Here is a 20,680-nt window from a genome sequence, read left to right as displayed (position 1 = left end):
TCTTCAAGGATGTTGCCCAGAGGATGCTTGGGTGTTTTACCATCCTATAGGAGGCTTCTCTCATGTTCCCATATGTGAAGCTGGAGCTGACAGACGGGAGCTCAACCCGCTCCCCACATTCAAACCGACAACCTTTTGGTCAGCAGTCCTGCCGGCACAAGGGTTTAACCCATTGTGCACCGGGGTCCAAATGCAACTAGGATTTGTTGCTCATGATCACTGACTAGATTCCCAAAATCCCAGAGTCTGATCCTATGCCTTCACTTTTCATGGATCATCTGCAGGAAGAGGATGAGGATGCAAATTCTCAATTTTTAAGAGGTGGGTTCAGCTTTGGGAAAGAGGAAAGTGAATGAGGAAGAAAACCTTTTCATTTCACCTTAATGGTAGCAAAGCAGTTGCATCCTGTTTAAACAATGGGTCTAATGCAACCCCGAGAAGGCAAAAGACCAGCTCCTTTTACTAACGATACTGTCTTAATTTCCAAACATGAAAGTATGTCCCCCTCCCCATCTCTGTGTGTGTTTATGTAAGCTGTGTGCAACCGTGTAAATATTTTCTCAATTTTGCATTATAAATTTCATTTATTACTCAGCTCAACGGTTTTCCCCACAATAATCTGTGGGGTGTTTTTATTTTTTAAAAAAATCACTGCTGAATTTGTATGCATCTTATAGGTCTTTTATCACAAAATACGCAACTTATATGTACTTTTGGTCCATTTAAAGCTGAGAACCCACACTGCAAAATCCAGAAAGGGGCAAAATCCAGGCATGAACTGTGTTCCAATCCGGCCATGAGTCTGGGAGGTGCAAACCAGGTCATTTCACTTCTAAATGCAATCTGAACCACGCTCCCCTGCATCCTGACTCTTAGTCAGCTGTTCCATCCATGACCCTTTAAAGGGAAGCTCTTTCTGCCCAGCTTAGTCCTCTTGGTTTGGAATAGCCTTCAGGCCTTTGACCCATAGGGCCCTGGCTATATAATTGTTCTGAGACTATAAGGAGGGGATTCCTGGGGGAAAAAACCCTGAATGAACCATTAAGAGATAATTTAATATGCACAAGTCTGTGTGCATGCATGCGGACATGTATAGGTGTGATCAGATGGCACTCTAGAGAGTCTTGAGCTCCATCCAGCAACTTCAGTCCCCAAGGCACCATTCTAACTCAGTCGATGTCTCATTTCGCCACTCCTCCAAGCCATTTTTGGCCACCAGTCTCCATCTTCTGGTTGCCTCCAAAGAAGAAGACAAAGTTCTCCATCTAAGTCTTGTCTGCGTGAAGAAGTGGAGGCACTGGTGGAGGTTCGCTGTGTGGTCAAAGTGCAGGGGAAATAAAAACAGAAGGGAGATTTTCACAAAGAGCGACAGGAAGAGCTTTGGGGAAACCAAGTCCATTGAGGGTCTGGATGGCACCGTGATCCGTGTCAGCACCAGGAAGTGTCTGGACTCTTGAGTCCCCGGCCATCCCAAAGAACCAAAGGCTGTGTCCATACTCATGATCTCCTCGCTGGTAGCAAAGCCTCTCAAAAGCTGTTTCCGCAACGGGTCTAAGGCAACCCCGAGAAGGAAAAAGACCAGTGGTGGCTCCAGGGGACCTCCAGGTAAAGGGAAGCGGGGTCAGGAAGGAGCCTGCGCTGTGGGCCGAGCCGGTGAGGGAGCCGTCGGCAGGTTGGAGTGTGCGTTGGCGCTGATGGCGAAGTCGCTCGGCTACAAAGAAAAATAGAGAGAGAGATGTCAGCTCAGTCCAAGGCTCAGAAAAGCTCCGCTGGATTGCATTGGAAATAGCTGTACCCAGTCTCTGGGCACATAGGTAAAGGTAAAGGTTTCCTCTGACGTTAAGTCCAGTCATGTCTGACTCTGGGAGTTGGTGCTCATCTCCATTTCTAAGCCAAAGAGCTGGCGTTGTTCGTAGACACCTCCAAGGTCATGTGGCCAGCATGACTGCATGGAGCGCCGTTACCTTCCCGCCGGAGCAGTACCTATTGATCTACTCACATTGGCATGTTTTCGAACTGCTAGGTTGGCAGGAGCTGGAGCTAACAGCGGCCGCTCACGCTGCTCCCGGGGTTTGAACCTGGGACCTTTCAGTCTCCAGTTCAGTGCTTTAACGCACTTTGTCACCAGGGCTCCCTCTGGGCACATATTCCTTTGGAAATAAATGTCAATCATAACGTTATTGAAAAGGAAACATGATGTCATACCCATTTGGCAAATGTGAATCTCCATGAACATGTGGAGACCACCTCTTGAAAACCACTAGTCAAGAAAAGCATGACCTTGTTAGAAGTCAACCCTTTGAACAAGTGATATTCATAAGCATTCATGTAATGGCACACAGGTAGCTCAGCTGTTAAACTGAAGAACCATGTCTTTGAACTGCCAAGGACAAAGACACATCACTACAAAAATATATTTGGTTAGCAGAGGATGGTTGTTTCTTTGAAGTTGAAATTGCAGTTGTAATTGTAATGATATACACTCCTTTGAAACCTCTTAGTTTATAATATGCACTCAGAGATTTTAAAAAACCAGTCTTCTTTGAAAAATAACGTATCTTGTTTACTCACAAACATCTTGTATTAATTAACTGTGCAGGCACATTTCTTTTTTAAGTTCAGTTATAGATAGGATGTAGTTGAGTAGACAGGGTATCATTCTTAATCAATTGTCCATAGTCTTTAGGTATAGTGGTACTCACTGAAGTCCATAAGTCATACTTCTCTAGTGAGGTCCAAACAGCAATAGGCATCCAGCTCCACTGAGGTGTGATGCAAACAGCACATGCATCCACCTCCACTGAGGTGTATGGTAGACTGAATACAAAATAGAGTCCTGAGTCTGAACATGCTCAGTACAATCACATGTTGCAGCACAGACAGAAAGCAGAAAAGGTGCAACTGATCATATGAAGATAAGGAGCACGGACTTACATTACGTCGGAAAAGCCGCTGGAGAAGGCTGCGCTTGGGTGGGTCCGGAAGCTGCTTCCAGTCGAGGTCTGGGGATCGGGTGCCATTTGGTCCAAAAACATTGAGATCTTTAAAGCATTCTGTCTCAATCATCTGGATAACAAAACAAAACATTCTGTAAATTTGAATGTGAATGCTGTCTCCTTGAAACTAAAACTCCTAGAATTCCCAATGCCAGCACAGTGGGCTGTCCTGCTCACTTCAAAGGATCAGTCTGAACGCAGATCAGAGATAACTGCTCTCAAATCCAATCTTTATTGAAGAATACATGACTTTGGAAAAGTCAGGAATGACTCAATGTTTACATACAACTATTTTTATAACTTTTGATGCTACGTAACACCACACGTAAATATCATCATCAAGTCCCACCCCCAATATCACATTACTACCATTTTCACACACTAGACCAATTATAATTGTTTATACTTTCGGCCCCAAGTTCCCAGGCATATTCTATCTTCTTCTGCCAGGTGCTCCTGGGATTGTTTATGTTATGACTCCCAGTTACAGGGCTGAATTACCAAAGCCCTGTAACTGGGTTCCATGACATGGTGCCCTCCTTTTCTTCGTCCTCCTCTTCGGTTCTTCTTTCATCACAAGTCTGAAACAAAACAATAATTCTATGTGTCCATTTTGTCCAAAGTACCCATATATTTTTTCAGTAAGCTACGATGGAATACAGGGTGTATTTTCCCTAAACTTTTTGGCAATGCCAACTGGAAAGTCACCTCGTTGATAACACCCTGTATTCTAAATGGTCCAATATATTTAGGGCCCAATTTTTTCGAAGGTAGCCCCAGTTTGATGTTTTGGGTACTTAGCCACACTAAATCTCCTTTCTCCAATTTATCACCTTCCACCCTCTTTCTGTCTGCGAATACTTTATACTTTTTATGTGCTTCTTTTAAGGATGCAGTCACTTGACTCCAGCATTCCATCATTTGCGCTTTCCATTTCCCTGCCTCTGTTCCCTCATTCTCTGTCCATCTTGGCAGCTGGGGCAGAGGCTGTATTTCATACCCGTAAACTACTTCAAAGGGGGTTTTATTTGTTGCTGAATGTATAGTCGAATTAAAAGCTAGTTCTGCAAAAGCCAACCACCGAGACCAGTCATTTTGTCTCATGTTAGAGTACATTCGAAGGAACTGCCCAAGTGTCTGCTGAGTACGTTCTACCGCCCCATTTGTCATGGGGTGAAAAGCAGAACTTAAACTCCTTTCTGCTCCTAGCATTTCCAGGAATTTTCCCCAAAATTTTGCTGTGAATTGTACTCCTCTGTCACTGACCACTCTACTGGGACATCCATGCAGTTTGTAAATGTGGTTTATGTACAATTCAGCTAGTTTCTCGGCTGATGGTAGTTTCGTCAGTGCTATAAAGTGGGCCTGTTTAGAAAACAGGTCCAATACTGTCCAAATATAACGATGTCCTTTGCTAACCGGTAGTTCCCCCACAAAGTCCATAGCTACACATTCCCAAGGTCTGGTAGGTTCTGCTACTGTTTGTAATAATCCCATTGGCTTCCCTCCTCTCGATTTATTTCTGGCACAATCATCACATTGAACAACATGATTTTTTATGTCCTTCCTCATCCCTGGCCACCAGCAATGTTTTGCTATTGCTTTTGTTGTTTTTGTAATTCCTGTATGACCAGCGCTCTGGTTATTGTGAAAACGATGCAAAATCTTGATCCTTAATGTTGCTGGGATATACAGTTTCTTGTTCACAAACCAAAATCCCCCCTTCTGCTCCCCCTGTTCTGCATTGGATGCGATCCACTGGTCTCCTTCATAAGACTGTTTCAGCTCGTTTCCCCAATTATCTTTTCCGTCGAGTTCAACCATAGCAGTGTTCTCCTTTTGGGTTTGTGCTCTTGTTCTGACAGCTAAGCCCCATTGTTTATCAGAGAATATTGTTCCCTCTTTTGCTGTGGGTATTCCTTCGTGTTGAGGCATGCGTGAAAGAGCATCTGCCAAGACATTCTGCTTCCCTTGAAAAAACTTTAATTGGAAATCGAACCTGCTGAAGTATTGTGCCCATCTAATCTGTTTGGGGGACAATTTTCGAGGGGACTTTAAATACTGGAGGTTCTTATGGTCAGACCAAATTTCAAATGGGATTCCGCTTCCTTCGAGAAAGTGTCGCCAGCATTCTAAGGCTTTTAATATGGCTAGCGCCTCTTTTTCCCATATCGGCCAACATTTTTCAGTTTCGCTGAACTTCCGGGACAAATATCCACAGGGTTTTAAGTTCCCATTTTGATCCTTTTGCAATAGTACTGCCCCATACGCACAGTCTGAGGCATCGCAATGGATTATGAAAGGGCTCCTGATATCGGGGTGTTTTAGAATGGGTCCTTCTGTGAAGCATTCTTTTAGGGTTTCAAATGCCTTTTGGCATTCTGGCGTCCAACTTAGTTTGGCGCCAGGAGCTTTTACTTTTGCTGTCTCTCCTTTCCCTTTTGTTTTTAAAAGTTCAGTAAGGGGTGCGGTTATTTGCGCGAAGCCTTTTATGAAGGATCTATAAAAATTTGCAAACCCCAGAAACGATTGCAATTGCCTCCTTGTTTGAGGCACTCCCCATTCTTTTACATCTGATACTTTAGCTGGATCCATAGCTAACCCTTCTGGAGATATCCGATACCCCAGAAAGTCAATTTGAGTTTTATTAAATTCACATTTGGACAGTTTTACGTACAGCTTTGCTTCTCTTAGTCTCTGCAAAACTTCCCGGACCAATTTCACGTGCTTTTCCTTATCTTCAGTCACAATCAAGATATCATCAAGAAATATGAATACCCCTCTGTACAACAATGGGTGCAGTATTTCATTTATAAGCTGCATAAAGCACCCGCCTCCATTTTTTAATCCGAAAGGTAAAATTTTATATTCAAAATGGCCGAATGCGCAGGAAAATGCAGTTTTCCAAGTATCCTCCGGTTTGATCCTTAATTTATGATATGCTTCAATTAAATCAAGTTTAGTAAATATGCTCCCTTTTTTCAATACGGTAATTAAATCCTTTACTAAGGGCATAGGGTATTTATTGTCCTTAGTAATTGCATTTAAATTTCGATAATCAATGCACAATCTTAGGGAGTTGTCTTTCTTTCTCCTGAATAACACTGGGGCCCCGAGAGGAGAATTGGATGGCTTAATGAAGCCCCGCGCCAGGTTTTTATCAATGTATTTCCTCAATTCCTCCTTCTCCTGCACAGACATGGGATACACTTTTGGTTTTGGTAAGTTTGCTCCGGGGGTTATTTCAATTTCTACTTCTATATTCCTTTTGGGAGGTAATTTACTTGCCTCTTTCTGATTGAACACATCCACAAAGTCTCTGTATTCAGGTGGCAATAGCTGTGGGTCTATTTCACCTTCTTCATCTCCCTCGTCCTCCTCTTCTGCAATCTTGCTTATCTCCCATTGCGTCTGCTGTTCTTTAAATGCTAGGCTCTTTCCTCTCCAATCTACTTCGGGATTTGCCTGTTCGAGCCATGGTATCCCTAATATTACGTGGTATGTGGCAATAGGGGCTATCACAAAGGATATTCTTCCTTCCCATTTGCCTATTTTACATGGGACCTCCCGTATTTCCTTTGTAGATACTTCCCCAGTAGCAACTGATCCGTCTAGCTGCGAAAACGCAATTGGGGAGTCAAGCGCCATCTGCTGGCATTTCAACGCTCCTGCTAACTCTGGAGTTATAATATTCCTGGAACAACCACAATCCACAAATGCCTTGCAGGTGGCCCGATTCTCTAGCCCCGAGAGGCAGATTGGCACTACTATCATGCGTTTGTCCCGACTCACCAATTTTTCTGAAGATTCTGGGGCTTGCACCTCCTCCTCCGCACGCCTCCCGGTTGCTGGCTTGGGCTTTGAGGGTTTTGGCGCCCCCCCCTTCCGGGCCCAGCATTCTGCTGCTCGATGGCCCGTCTTCCCACATACAAAGCATCCCGGTTTAGGTTTGTTGTCATCTCCTCTGGAGGGAATCCCCGGTCTCCCTCCGGGTCCTTCCTGCTTCCTCGTTTCTCCTCGACCTCTCGCCACCGGTCTTTGCTGGCCGCCGCTGCTCCTGAAGCGCTTTACTTGGGCTAGGGTGGATTCAACGCGCCCCGCTAGTTGAATCCATCCCTGTAACGTTTCGGGGTCATCTCTGTGCGCTGCCCAGCTGAAAACCTCGGGGCGTAGTCCCTCTTTAAATATTTCCACTTTGGTTACTTCGGACCACTCTGGCACCCTTTCCGCGAGGTTGAGGAATTCCTCTGCGTACTCGGGCACCGTTTTGTCCCTCTGCTTTATTCCTTTAAGCTGGTCTCGGGCTCTCAATTGCTCTAGCCGGTCTCTGAACCGGTTTTCCAGTGCGGCGAGGAAGCGGGGCACTGACCTCAGGCATGGGTCCTGTCTGGCATGTAGTTGCACATACCAGCTGGCCGCTCCTCTCTTTAGTGTGTTGCCGATGGCCCGAACCCTGCTTGCTTCGGAGGGGAATGTGTGTGCATTGTCTTCCATGTATCCCCTGATGCTAATTAGAAAAAAGTTCAGTTCGGCTGATTCCCCTCCGTATTCTAGCTTGAGATCTTCCCTTCTCGGCATCCATTCGGCGGCCCGTTGATGCTGTCTGGGAGGCATGGGGAAGGTTTGCATCGGGTTTCCTTGGATGGCCCCTTGGAACACGCCGCGCCCCACTCCGGTGGTCATTCTGCGCGGCTCCCGAAATCCTGCCGCCGCTGTCGGCCCTTCCCCCCATCCGCATACTGGCCTCGCTGTAGCCCCCGCATCTCGCCCTTCCTCGTCGTACGGCACATCCTCCTCCTCTTCCTGGATCTCCTGCTCCTCTCCGCCTTCGTCAGCTAATCCACTGGACCCGATCCCTGGCCCCAGTGGTCTTTCTACTCCGACGCCCATTCGGGGGGTTGGGAGCTCTGTTGGGGTTGGCGGCCTCAGAATTCCCAGAGCTTGCTGGCGCTCCACTTCGCGCGCCATTCTGTCCCGGAACTCCAGCTCTTGCCAATATTCCTCGTCTCCCTCGTCCCTTGCCGCCGCGGGACTCTGCGTTGAAGCTCGCTGTCCCCTCTGGCTCCAATCGCCTCCTTTGCCTGGCTCTCTCTCGGCGCCATATCGGATGTGCTCTTTTTGGAGATTCTCTTCCAATATTGGCACTATTCTCCCCACGGTATCCGATAGCCTGGATAAATGAGTTTCCAGGATGGATAACCGCAGGGCCACGGTCTCCGGCATGCTTCCTCCAGATCCCCAACTGGTTTCTGCCGCCGCCGGAACGCCTCTTCCCCCTCTGGGAACCCTCTGGGTCACGCCGTCCGGCTTGGGGTACCCCGTAGAGGAAGCTATGGCTTGCAATGTCTCTTCTGCCAACGGCCGAGCTCCCAGCGAAGGCCCCTTTGCTCCGTCATGGCTTTGATCTCCTTCCCTGCTCATTATCACTTCACTGCAAATTTGCAGGAGGGTGAGAACGGGATTCCTGACTTAATTGTCCTGCTCACTTCAAAGGATCAGCCTGAACGCAGATCAGAGATAACTGCTCTCAAATCCAATCTTTATTGAAGAATACATGACTTTGGAAAAGTCAGGAATGACTCAATGTTTACATACAACTATTTTTATAACTTTTGATGCTACGTAACACCACACGTAAATATCATCATCAAGTCCCACCCCCAATATCACATTACTACCATTTTCACACACTAGACCAATTATAATTGTTTATACTTTCGGCCCCAAGTTCCCAGGCATATTCTATCTTCTTCTGCCAGGTGCTCCTGGGATTGTTTATGTTATGACTCCCAGTTACAGGGCTGAATTACCAAAGCCCTGTAACTGGGTTCCATGACAGTGGGCTGAGAGATTATAGCAAAAAAGAGCAACTTTTTTCAAATTCTGTGCTAGACGCCCTTAACCTGGAAGGTATTATAGGAAGAAAATAGACACAGCATGAGATGGAAAGAAGCAAGCGGCTGGGCAATATGCCTAGAGTCTCACTTATCCAACGTTCTGGATTATCCAACGCATTTTTGTAGTCAATGTTTTCAAACCATTGTGATATTTTGATGCTAAATTCGTAAATACAGTAATTACAACATAACATTACTGCGTATTGAACTATTTTTTCTGTCAAATTTGTTGTATAACATGATGTTTTGGTGCTTAATTTGTAAAATCATAACCTAATTTGATGTTTAATAGGCTTTTCCTTAATTCCTCCTTATTATCCAACATATTCACTTATCCAACGTTCTGCCAGCCCATTTCTGTTGGATAAGTGAGACTCTACTGTATTTATTTTCCTAGCCTGTCTTTGGTCAACATTCCCTATACAATCCCATTGCTGGAGTCAGAAGATCTTGAAACCTCTACCACGAACATATCATAGGGCAACTTTTTCCGGTTCACCTGCAGCTAGAGTCTGTAGTACGTACTGTAATAAACAACTAATATAAACCTACACCACAAGAAACCACCACAATTGTTGCATTGTTGCATGAGGTGGCATCTCTTCAGTCTTTATTATTTTTAGCAGCTAATAATAGTTTGCATGACAGGAAAATGCAGCCGTTGAATTGCCTTTAAGTGGTTTCCTTTTAATGGTTGCTATTTTTCAGTTTTGGAGCCCCGGTGGCAAAGTGAGTTAAAGCACTGAGCTGCTGAACTTTCAGACCGAAAGGTCCCAGGTTCATATCCTGGGAGCGGAGTGAGTGCCCGCTATTAGCTCCAGCTTCTGCCAACCTAGCAGTTCGAAAACATGCCAATGTGACTAGATCAATAGGTACAGTTCCAGTGGGAAGGTAACGGCGCTCCATGCAGTCATGCCGGCCACATGACCTTGGAGGTGTCTATGGACAACGCTGGCTCTTCGGCTTAGAAATGGAGATGAGCACCAACCCCCAGAGTCAGACATGACTGGACTTAACGTCAGGGGAAACCTTTACCTTTACTTATTTTTCAGTTTTATTTATCCAGTTTCTTACCTCGTTCTGCCAAGGGATGGGAACACTGCCTGTTGCAAATTTGGCATAGAAGTCATTGTCAGTTTGGTCTAAGTTGACACCCTTCACAGTAGAGAACTGTTCAATGTCCAACACATCTTTGCAGTATACGGCCCGAGGCTATGGGACAGATAAAGAAGTCTTGGTAAGTTTGGAATCCCCAAACATCAAGAAAGGCACAATTTAGTTAGCAGGAGATATTTAAAAGTATACTGGGCAGAATATGAAAACATAATGCAAAGGAAAACCTAAATCTCCAGTAATAGTACAGGATCGGCAATTCTATTCTTAGTCCTACTCCACTCCTGAGTGTCCATGTAATAAGTATAGCCAGCGCAAACCAGCAATTGTCTCACTCTTGTTTGATCCGAACCTACATCAGGTACAAATGTGGGTTTCATGATCCCAGCTTCCAGACGCTTGAAGTTGATGTTTTTGAAGAACGGGTGTAGCTTCACTTGGACAGCACCATCTCCTTTGCTTCCAAGTCGCTGCTTAGGATCTTTGGTCAAGAGCTGGGAAGGGAGAATGAAGAGACTAGGATTAATCAAGATGTTTTCAACCACAATGTCACCTGCATAACCACTAGCAAATAAATGTGTATCCTTTGGGAAATCTCCTTTATGAAGACAGGAGCCAATTTGTTTGCCTTCAGCATGCAAAAACCTGGAGCTCTTTCAAACTATTCAGTGATAGAGCCAATTCATGTCTGGAATTGGCAACACTTTCATGATTCCATGGTGGATCCCATCCCCGATGCATAGCTCTGTGGTCCATACATGTGGTCAGTATTCACACACACACACACACACACACACACACACACACACACACACACACCCTTGCTCAACACATGATTGTAAAAGCAGGAGTCAGTTGCATTTTGTAAAATCTGTTTGAAAAAGATGGTTTCATACTAGTATTCTCGAACACCACTCACAGACAATGGTAAATTGTGGTCTAAGCAAGAAGATACCTCATCCTGCTGTTTTGAGATGCCAACTTGCTAGGATCATGAGCCCTCCCTAACTAGACACTAACTGGGCTAAATTGCTGGCACCAAAAAGTCCGAGAGGTACTTCATGATCCCAGCAAATCTCAGCACAGATTCTCCACTCACCACCTTGCAGATGGCCTTGGTGTCTTCTGAGAACTTGTCTGAATATTGCTCCTGCTCCTCCTGCACCCGCTTCTCCACTTCCTCCCTCTTCACCCGCTCCTTCCGGGCTCGGAAAGGGGACTGGCCCTCGATCATCTCATAGATGAGGCAGCCCAGTCCCCACCAGTCGGGGCTGAAGGAGTATCGCTCATTGTTAATCACCTCTGGAGCTGGAGAAGAAGAAAAGAGGTTGGCTGTCAAGGCCTACCAAGGTGATGGGGAGCAGTGGATGTCAAGGTTCTAGGTCAGGCACAGGAAAAGTTTGGCTCTCCAGGTGTTTTGGACTTAAACTCCCACAATTTCAAACAGTCTGAAATTATGGTTGGTTGGCTATCCCTTATCCAAAATCCTTGGAGTGAGAAGTATTTTGGATTTTTTTTAAAAAAAGATTTTGGAATACCTCTATGTGGATGAGATCCACAGTGAGATATCTTGAAGATGGAATTTAGGTCTAAATATGAAATTTATGTATGTTTCATATTGTGATGACTCATGGGCCTTGTAGTCCTGTTCCTAGTACTATTGTGGCAGACGAAGAGGAAAACATGGGATTTTTGCCGGTTCAGCCAGAGCCGGAGCCTCTCCACCTGGAGGATGTTTGCTCTCAAGAATTCAGCCAAACAGGCCTTGGGCAGAACTCCCCCCCGTTTTCCCGGAGGGACAATTATACTAGAGATAGAGGAGTCAGAGAAGCTAATCGCCGAAGCCTGAGAATCGCTGCCAAACAACTGGCTGATTAGGTCTGCTTCCCTTGGGAAATTCTAAGGAGTCATGCATCTGGACAGAGTTGGGTTTCGCTTCTCGTTCTCTAGGGAAAGAGTTCTGTTGGCGGGAAAACGAGACCCAATATAGGTGTTTGTCGCAAGGGAAACTTTGCGGAGTCAATTGATCAGCTTGAGGAGAGAGATCGTGTGTGGACTTCGTAATCCCTGTTCCCTGCTTCCCGGATCAAGTTTCAAGTCTTCCTTGTCTCACAGTTTGCCACGGACTTTGTTCATGCTTCATGTTTGCCTCGTTTCAAGTCTTGGATCAAGTCAAGAATTAAGTTTATTTCCAGCCTTGTAGTCAAGCTTCATTGGACTTTAAAGACTGTTATTTCCCCACACTATTGCTTGGCAAAGTGTGTGTTTCGGTCAAGTGGATTAAAACTTTGAACTCTAATATCTTATATTGGACAATACTTTTCTGGACTATATTTGACCTTATCTGAAAGGTCTGATTCTGAACTATATTCTTCACTTGTTTTAATTGACTTTATATATTTCTTTAATAAAGATATTAGATAGATTCTGGCCTCTGTGTAAGGTTATTGGTGCTCTGCAGCCTGGGTCCTGACACATATGCATCTTTTACACATAGCCTGAAAGTCACTCCATACACAATATTTTAAATCATTTTGTGCATGAACCAAAGTTAGCTGGTTAACTTAAGTTTGCTCTGACGACTAGATTTCAGGATTCATCTGCCTGAGCTGCTTAGTATGACTGCAACTTTTGGGTGCTACCTCATGAGCTAAATACAAAATGCACAGATATCCCACTCTGAGTCCCCTGTGGGGTGAGAAGAGCAGGATATAAATGATCTAAGTGAGTAAGTAAATAAATAAATAAAATCAAAGCAACAAGCACAGTATCGAAATGGTACTGCAACCAAAACCCTCTTCTCTCCCCCGCCCCCCTTTTTGGAACAACAATGTTGTGAAGCTACTCCAACTGGACTGACCAGTTCCTTCTCTCAGTCAGAAGATACTTGGATTTGGAATGGTTCTTCCAATACATACCCATATAGCCTACTGTTCCAACACGCCCACGGATGGTGTCCCCTTCTGCAATCTTGATGGCCAACCCCAAATCTGAGATTCGGATGTGACCTAGAGGTATGAATGGAGAGGGAACAGTGATCAAGGCCATGCTTTGGCCAAGTGGCAGATGGTGCTCTGGAGAACGGAGGAACACATCGTCTGGGGGGGAGATCACTGACATCAACTATAATAGGACAGAAGCTATTTCCCAATGGTAGAGGAAATACTTCACATGCTGAAGGACCCATTGGGCTATGGCTCCTCCAGTGCATATGCTGTTTGAGAGTGCAATTTGGAAAAAGGAAGCAAGAATGGAGAGGAGAGTCTACTGAGTGTCCACAGAATATTGGTGGAGTGAGGAAGGTGGAGGAATCTATCTTGAAGGAGGGCATATGATTGCTTGGTGGGCTAAAGTGAGAGCTCTGCAAACTGCAGTGTTTTGCTTATACACACATCTGTGTCAAGACAGGAGGAAATCTAAGTACAGATTGGACATGGAAAGGCAATCCTATTGAAGAGCCAATAGAACGTTAATGCCAGACTTCAGTAACTGGTATAGCTTTCCTAGGATGCTGGGAATGCCCAGCAACATACAGGATTCCTACTGTAGTTGTCTGTCCTCAGACAAGTAATTAATTATGAGGGTAACATGGTCAAAAGTTCTGAAGCAAACAAGGCAGGTCTAATACCTACTACTTACCATCATCGTCCAGAAGAATGTTCTCAGGCTTCAAGTCCCTGCAGGGAGAGATAAGTCACAAGCCAGAATGAGAAGGAGGTGAGAAAGGTGTTGAAAAGGACAGCACAATTAATCCTTAACATGCACACCATGAATTGTGACTGAAAAGAAGCTCCAGCGAAGGCAACGAACAAACAACACTGATCCCTCAACCTCACAGAATCTCAACTCTTCAAAACTAAAGAAAGGCTCCCGTCCCCACCATCTTTCACTTTTCTCATCCTTGCTATCTGGGACACAGGAAACTATGCCCACCTCTTTCTCACCTGTACACAATGCCCTCCTGGTGCAAATGCTCAAGGCCACAGCAGATCTCTGCAGCATAAAAGGTGACCCGTTCGTTGTCAAAGCCAGAGTTGCCCATGTTGTAAATGTGGAACTTCAAGTCACCTCCGTTCATGATGGTGAGGACCAGACAGAGAGCATCCTTGGTCTCATAGGCGTAAGCCAAGCTGACCTATGAGCATGCAAAAGAAGATTAGATATTTTGGATTAGATCATCCATTAGAACGTGTGGACATTTGGATGAGGCTTGGTTAGGGAAGTTAACCTACACTGATTAGGAACAGATCTGCAGGAATTCTGGAAACATTCCATTTTGGGACTACACCTCCCCCAAACCCCCAGACATTGTTAATTGGTCATACTGACCGCATGATTTTGACATATACAGTAGAGTCTCACTTATCCAAGCCTCGCTTACCCAATCCTCTGGATTATCCAAGCCATTTTTGTAGTCAATGTTTTCAATATATTGTGATATTTTGTTGCTAAATTCGTAAATACAGTAATTACAACATAACATTACTGCATATTGAGCTACTTTTTCTGTAAAATTTGTTGTGTAACATGATGTTTTGGTGCTTAATTTGTAAAATCATAACCTAATTTGATGTTTAATAGGCTTTTCATTAATCTCTCCTTATTATCCAAGATATTCGCTTATCCAAGCTTCTGCCGGCCCGTTTAGCTTGGATAAGTGAGACTCTACTGTAGTTCAAAAAGGTAAATTTTTCAAGCTCTGATATGAATAAATTACTGGGAAGGAAATGCTACCATCCAATTCTTCCTGTGCTCCTGGCCAACAATACATGTGCCATTGTTGGTAACATGTGCATAATGGAAAGGGCACCCGATGGAGCCACCCAAAAGCATTCAGCCTTGGACAGATGCTAAGTAATGCCATCATCAACAAATCAGCCCTGCCCTCTTAGGCATACCACAAATCGACTGTTGACTTTTTCCAGGATCTGCTTCTCATTCAGTGCCATGGCCTCCCCTTTCCGTTTCTTGATGCGCTTCTTCTCCAGTTTCTTGCAGGCATACATCTTCCCTGTGGCTCGCACCTGGCATGCGCAAACCTAGAGGCGAGAGGTGGCTACAATCTCACTATCTGAGAGCACATTAAAAGAATAGATGGATTTTTATTATATAAATGGCCTGCTTTTGACTCCACAAGAGAGCTTCAAAAATTATATACAGGAAACACAAAATATTGTAGAATTAATGTAGTTTGACACTATTTTAGCTGCCATGGTTCAATGCCATGGATTCATGGGAGCTGTAGTTTTATGAGGTCTTTAGTTTTTTTCTGCTAGTGCCTAATGAAAAAACAAATTCCAGAATCCCATAACATTGGTTTATACCATGTTTCATTCGGCCTCAGAAACTGGATGCCAGAAGGTGGCGCTAGGAGACCACTTTCAAATCAGTGGCACTCGGTTTGTGTATGTTTCTTTTGTCACTGTTGCTTTTTAAAGCAAAGTCACAAGTGGCTCCTGTACAATAATAACATTTGGTTGTTTCCTTATTTACATCTGATACCAGAGACACCATGGAAGTGCTGAATCAGTGCTTCGGATCAGCAATGCAATACACAGTGGATCAATAAATTGAAACTCAACACAGATGTGTTGTCAAAGGCTTTCATGGCCGGAATCACTGGGTTGCTGTGAGTTTTCTGGGCTGTATGGCCATATTCCAGAAGCATTCTCTCCTGATGTTTCACCCACATCTATGGCAGGCATCCTCAGAGGTTGTGAGGTCTGTTGGAAACTAGGCAAGTGGGCTTTATATATCTGTGGAAAGTCCAGGGTGGGAGAAAGAACTTGTCTGTTTAAGGCAAGTGAGAATGTTCCAACTGGCCACCTTGATTTGCATTGAATGGCCTTGCAGCTTCAAAGCCTGACTGGACCACTCGAACAACCACCATGTCCGACTAAACAGAGAAGTCATTGAAATCCACAAGGAGGGGGGGAGGGGTGTAATACCAAATAGACACAGGTGGAAGATAAAGATGGAATCGGAAAAGTTAAGAATATCAAGAAAGTAACATTTGATATGTATTTTGAAATTGTGATATATTTTGATATTATTCTACCTGTGTTTACAATAAAACCATATTGGGGGGAAAAAGAAATCCACAAGCATGTGGATAATTTCAACAGAAAGGAAGAAACCATGAAAATGAACAAAATCTGGCTACCAGTATTAGTCCAGTTGCAGTTTCATAACACCTCCTTCCTTTTGGAAGAAACAGATCAAAAGCATCCCTGGCCACACAAACAGACGTAAATATTGTCCAGGCCACCATGTTTCCCAAAGTTCTCAAGGATTACTCTGAAGGATCCAGGTTAGAGTTTGGAGTGTCACTAAGAATTTAAGTAGCCTCCAAGACATGAGATATCTCTTTCAACATGTGGTCTCAGCTATGGACCCTCCAATGGTCACTGTTAGTAACAAACATTTGTCATGTGTTAACACCACCTATATTATAACTTAACAACAAATATATGATCAATGCATATTTGAGGTTTCAACAATCTAGAAGTGCCTCCATCTAAGAGAAGCAACTTACTTCTTCACTTCACTTCACTTCACTTTATTTCTTAATTAGTCGCTCTCCACCAGAGTGCTCCAAGCAACTTACAATTTAAAATATCATTCCACAATATAAAAACATTCAACATATAAACATTCAACCTAAAAACATTCAACAGTGACTATTTGGCAAATTAGATCTGATTTACTTAAATGCACAACCAAACAGCCAAGTCTTGAGTGCTTTTCCAAAAGGTTGGAACTCCGATATTGCTCTAACATATGGAGGCAATGAGTTCCACAGAATTGGAGCATCGGTCGAAAAGGCTCTACACCTTGTAGCTTCCAGGTATACCTCCCTAGGGCCCGGTACGTATAGGAGATTTTCCTGGGAGGATCGAGGTGACCACTGATGGAAGAAAGGAATGAGGCGGTCCCTAAGATATAATGGTCCTTGGCTATTTCGAGCTCTAAATGTCAGGACCAGTATCTTGTAAGAGACCCAATGTTCTATTGGTAGCCAATGCAGTTGTTTCAGAATCGGTGTAATATGGAATCTTATAGATGATCCCCCCAGCAGCCTGGCCGCCGCATTTTGGACCATTTGGATCTTATGGGTTTTTGTCTTCGGAAGGCCGGTGTATAAGGTGTTACAATAATCCAGCCTAGTGGTGACTGTTGCATGGATTACCATTGCCAATGCTTCTGTCGAAAGGTAGGGTGCCAATTTCCTTGCCTGGCGAAGATGAAAAAAGGCCTGCTTACTTATGGCAGTGATCTGGGCCTCCATTATCAGCGATGAGTCCAACACAACCCCAAGGCTTTTAACAATAGCAGACGGAACCAGAACTTTCCCCAACTTACCTCTCCGAAACCTCCTTTGCCAAGAATCCGGTATTGCCTGAAGGTGTCTTTGGTCACTGATTGTCTACAAAGACAAAAAGGAACTCAAAAACGACGTACTTAAAAAAAAAAAACATTCTTGGTTACATCAGTGAGTGCTCATTGCCTTACCTTTCCAAACATTTCCACTGGAGGAATCTGTCAAAATACATGCTGTCTTGATAGTTCGTAAATGGGGCTCCGCTCAGGTATTCATGCAAGCGCCTATGAAAGAGTTGCAATTAAGAAAGGCCTGACAGAGGGATAGCTTACATGAGACCCCAATTGACAGAAATACAAGTACTTGTGCATAAGGAGATCAGGTTGGCTCCCTCTTTGCCCATCTTCCACCGGGAATTGAAAACATGGATATTCCGGAGCGCGTTTGAATGAATAAGCCCATCAGACTTGTCATCAGACTGTTATCTGTCTATGTTTACAAAACTGTATGGCACTTTATCACTGTTCCTTATCCCATATGATATAGCACTTTAATGGAACCTGTCCCCATGTTCCTCCTTTATTCACTCTGATTTTACCTATGGACCCTTGAGCTCTGCACTAGTCACCTCTTGTCGTGCGTAAAAATTGATACTCAGGCTTTTAAAGTAATTGTTATGTTATGTCGTATTTGTTTATTGTTGAAATGTTTTAATTTACTGTTAAATTCTGTGCATGTAATGTTATGCTATGTTGTCGTTCGGGCTTGTCCAAGTGTAAGCCACCCCAAGTCCCTTCAGGCAGATGGTGGCGGGATATAAGGATAAAGGTTTTATTATTATTATTATTATTATTATTATTATTATTATTATTATTAGCTGGTTATAAATGCTCTAGGAGCCCCGGTGGCTCAGTGTGTTAAAGCACTGAGCTGCTGAACTTGCAGACTGAAAGGTCCCAGGTTCAAATCCTGGGAGCGGAGTGAGTGCCTGCTGTTAGCTCCAGCTTCTGCCAACCTAGCAGTTTGAAAACATGCCAATGTGAGTAGATCAATAGGTACCACTCCGGCGGGAAGGTAACGGCACTCCATGCAGTCATGCCAGCCACATGACCTTGGAGGTGTCTAAGGACAATGCCGGCTCATCGGCTTAGAAATTGAGATGAGCACCAACCCCCAGAGACATGACTAGACGTCAGGGGAAACCTTTACCTTTTTTATAAGTGCTCTACATGCATAAAATTAGATGAAGTGTGACCTTCAAAGAATGTTAGACTGCAACTCCTACAGACGACACTGAGGAACGCTGGGAGTTAGAATCCAACAACTTTTGGAGAATCACAAGTTGCCCATCCCTGCTCTAGGTGCATTTCTAAGGAACCATCTCTGAGTATAAGGGAAGAAGCACTGACTTTTTCTACTCTCTCCTCCATGGCACCATTTTTAGCTTTTATTAATGCTTGGGTAGGACCAGATTCCTTTCCAGAATGACCCTTGATTATCCAAGGTTCATATCAAAACCTATAGTTTTGGCCCCCAAACCTACTATCGACAAATACATGAAGCCAACTTATACAGGAGTATATACAGTACATCCAAATATAAATATACACGGCCACCCTAATTCATCCTCCCTTTTCGTCCTGCCCAGAGGACCCAACACTCACTGCACGCAACTGCTGAAGAGGTCTTTGCAAGGGCTTCTCTGTAGGTTCTCCATGCACGAAGTCATGAGGGATTGGCTGATCTCTGACATGTAGCCCAGGGACTAAACAAGAAAACAACATCAGCCGCAAGGGGCAATCGTCACAACCCATAATAAATCCAGACCATTGTGAGTGGAGAATTTCAGTCTAAAACTCCCACCATAAAACACCAAAATCCGGAACATTCCCTATGTTTGCTCCTTTTGGTTCAGTATCAGTAGACTGAATTAATGGTGCATGCACACTGCAGAATTACTGCAGTTTGACACCACTTTAACTGCCGAGTTTAAATGTCATGGAATTATGGCAGTTATAGTTTTGCAAGGTCTTTAGCCGTCTCTGCAAAAGTGTGTTCATGCATTCCCAGAATTTCATGGCATTGAACCAAATGTACCAATGTTGCAAGTGTGATAAATGGGTAATAATATGCTGTATGCGGAGGCTTTTATCTCCTTTGAGTCTCCTTTGGGAGAGATAAAGCAGGGTATAAATAAATATAATACTATTATTATATTTATTTAAATATTATATATCATTATCATCATCATCATCTGTCCAAAAACACAAGACGATTACAATGCATATAACAAGATACACATCGTTAAAATGCAGGTTAAAATTAACCAAATATCTACATCTCCAATATTTCTGGAATTGAGTCTTTCATAGAAAGCATGACTCTTCACCACCAGCCGTATCTCATATAGACAAAATACATACCCCAGGCTTGAAAAACTGATGAATAATGCCTTCTCCCATCTCCTTGCGCTTTTCATCTGGGGAAAGCTCATATTCTGCCTGAGAGAGAAAAGAAGATAATCAAAACATACTAAATTGTTGTTCTTCCTCCTGCCATAGCTGAGGTTCTGGAAACCTTGAGGAATACTTGACCACACATCTAATGAGGAATCCTTCTTTTCTAGTTACCGGTACTTTTTCCCAGTATATATAGTTGTTTTTTTTAAAAAAGAAAGTACATATATAGTTCCAACTGTATAGTTAAAACCATCATCTAATAAGAGTACGGGATGCTATAAATCTTGGCCAGGTTAAGTTGTATCAGTCCAGAAGTCCAGAAAAAAAGTACTAAGTACTACAGGGCTCCTTTGAAATTTGATGGAATTATGTATCGTGCATCGCTCTATGGCTTTGTTGACTCGTCTATTACAGGTTTGTATTTCTTTCTGTTATGCAAGCTCTTTGGTTGTAAGCAAATAAGAATAATGGAATGACAGAACAATGTAAAACTGGAAAGTATCAACACAATTATAGGTATCTGCCTCCTGCCATGTTGTAGTATGTATCCACCGTTTAATCTGATTGGCAGCATCTCTTTGGGGTCTCAGTATTAACTTTAAAATGAAGGCTGCTTTAATCATCCCGGCTATGTATTTAACTACACATTGCATGTCAACTTATGGCAACCCCATGGATTTCAAAGGGTTTTCTTGGGCAAAAAATACTTAGAGATGGTTTTAAAAGTCCCTTCCTATGAAATCTAGCTTACAAAACCTGCCGTTCATTGGTGGTCTCCCATCCAAGTACTAACCAGAGCAGATTGTGCTTGGCTTCCAAAGTAATATATGATCTGATGCCTCAAAAACAGGCCAGGATCTGGCAAGCTTGTACTGGACCCTTTGTAAACCCTAC

The 20,680-nt window shown here is 43.8% G+C and overlaps 1 protein-coding gene across 4 annotated transcripts in view; it reads right to left on the bottom strand.

The window, feature by feature from the left end:
* Window positions 1-598: 598 nt before the first annotated feature.
* Window positions 599-20,680, bottom strand: part of LOC100554970 (G protein-coupled receptor kinase 5) — a 67,270-nt gene continuing 47,188 nt past the window's right edge. The window contains exons 4-16 of one of the 4 annotated variants that reach the window (XM_008119668.3): window positions 19,751-19,828; window positions 18,992-19,092; window positions 17,519-17,611; window positions 17,369-17,432; window positions 14,905-15,045; window positions 13,951-14,141; window positions 13,646-13,683; window positions 12,925-13,014; window positions 11,106-11,314; window positions 10,363-10,500; window positions 9,968-10,105; window positions 2,935-3,066; window positions 599-1,711 (exon numbers count right to left, since the gene is read on the bottom strand). In XM_008119668.3, the coding sequence (XP_008117875.1) occupies window positions 1,622-1,711; window positions 2,935-3,066; window positions 9,968-10,105; window positions 10,363-10,500; window positions 11,106-11,314; window positions 12,925-13,014; window positions 13,646-13,683; window positions 13,951-14,141; window positions 14,905-15,045; window positions 17,369-17,432; window positions 17,519-17,611; window positions 18,992-19,092; window positions 19,751-19,828 (1,503 nt within the window). In that variant the 3' untranslated portion in view covers window positions 599-1,621. Of the gene's footprint in view, window positions 1,712-2,934; window positions 3,067-3,205; window positions 3,578-9,967; window positions 10,106-10,362; window positions 10,501-11,105; window positions 11,315-12,924; window positions 13,015-13,645; window positions 13,684-13,950; window positions 14,142-14,904; window positions 15,046-17,368; window positions 17,433-17,518; window positions 17,612-18,991; window positions 19,093-19,750; window positions 19,829-20,680 lie in introns of those variants that run through there. The other 3 variants (XM_062961124.1, XM_062961122.1, XM_062961123.1) reach the window with 3 other exon arrangements.

Source organism: Anolis carolinensis, unplaced genomic scaffold (genome assembly GCF_035594765.1).
Source record: "Anolis carolinensis isolate JA03-04 unplaced genomic scaffold, rAnoCar3.1.pri scaffold_8, whole genome shotgun sequence".
In the NCBI taxonomy this organism is placed as follows: domain Eukaryota; kingdom Metazoa; phylum Chordata; class Lepidosauria; order Squamata; family Dactyloidae; genus Anolis; species Anolis carolinensis.
The sequence above is the reverse complement of the archived record's forward strand: the minus strand, read 5'-3'. Positions and strand labels throughout refer to the sequence as shown.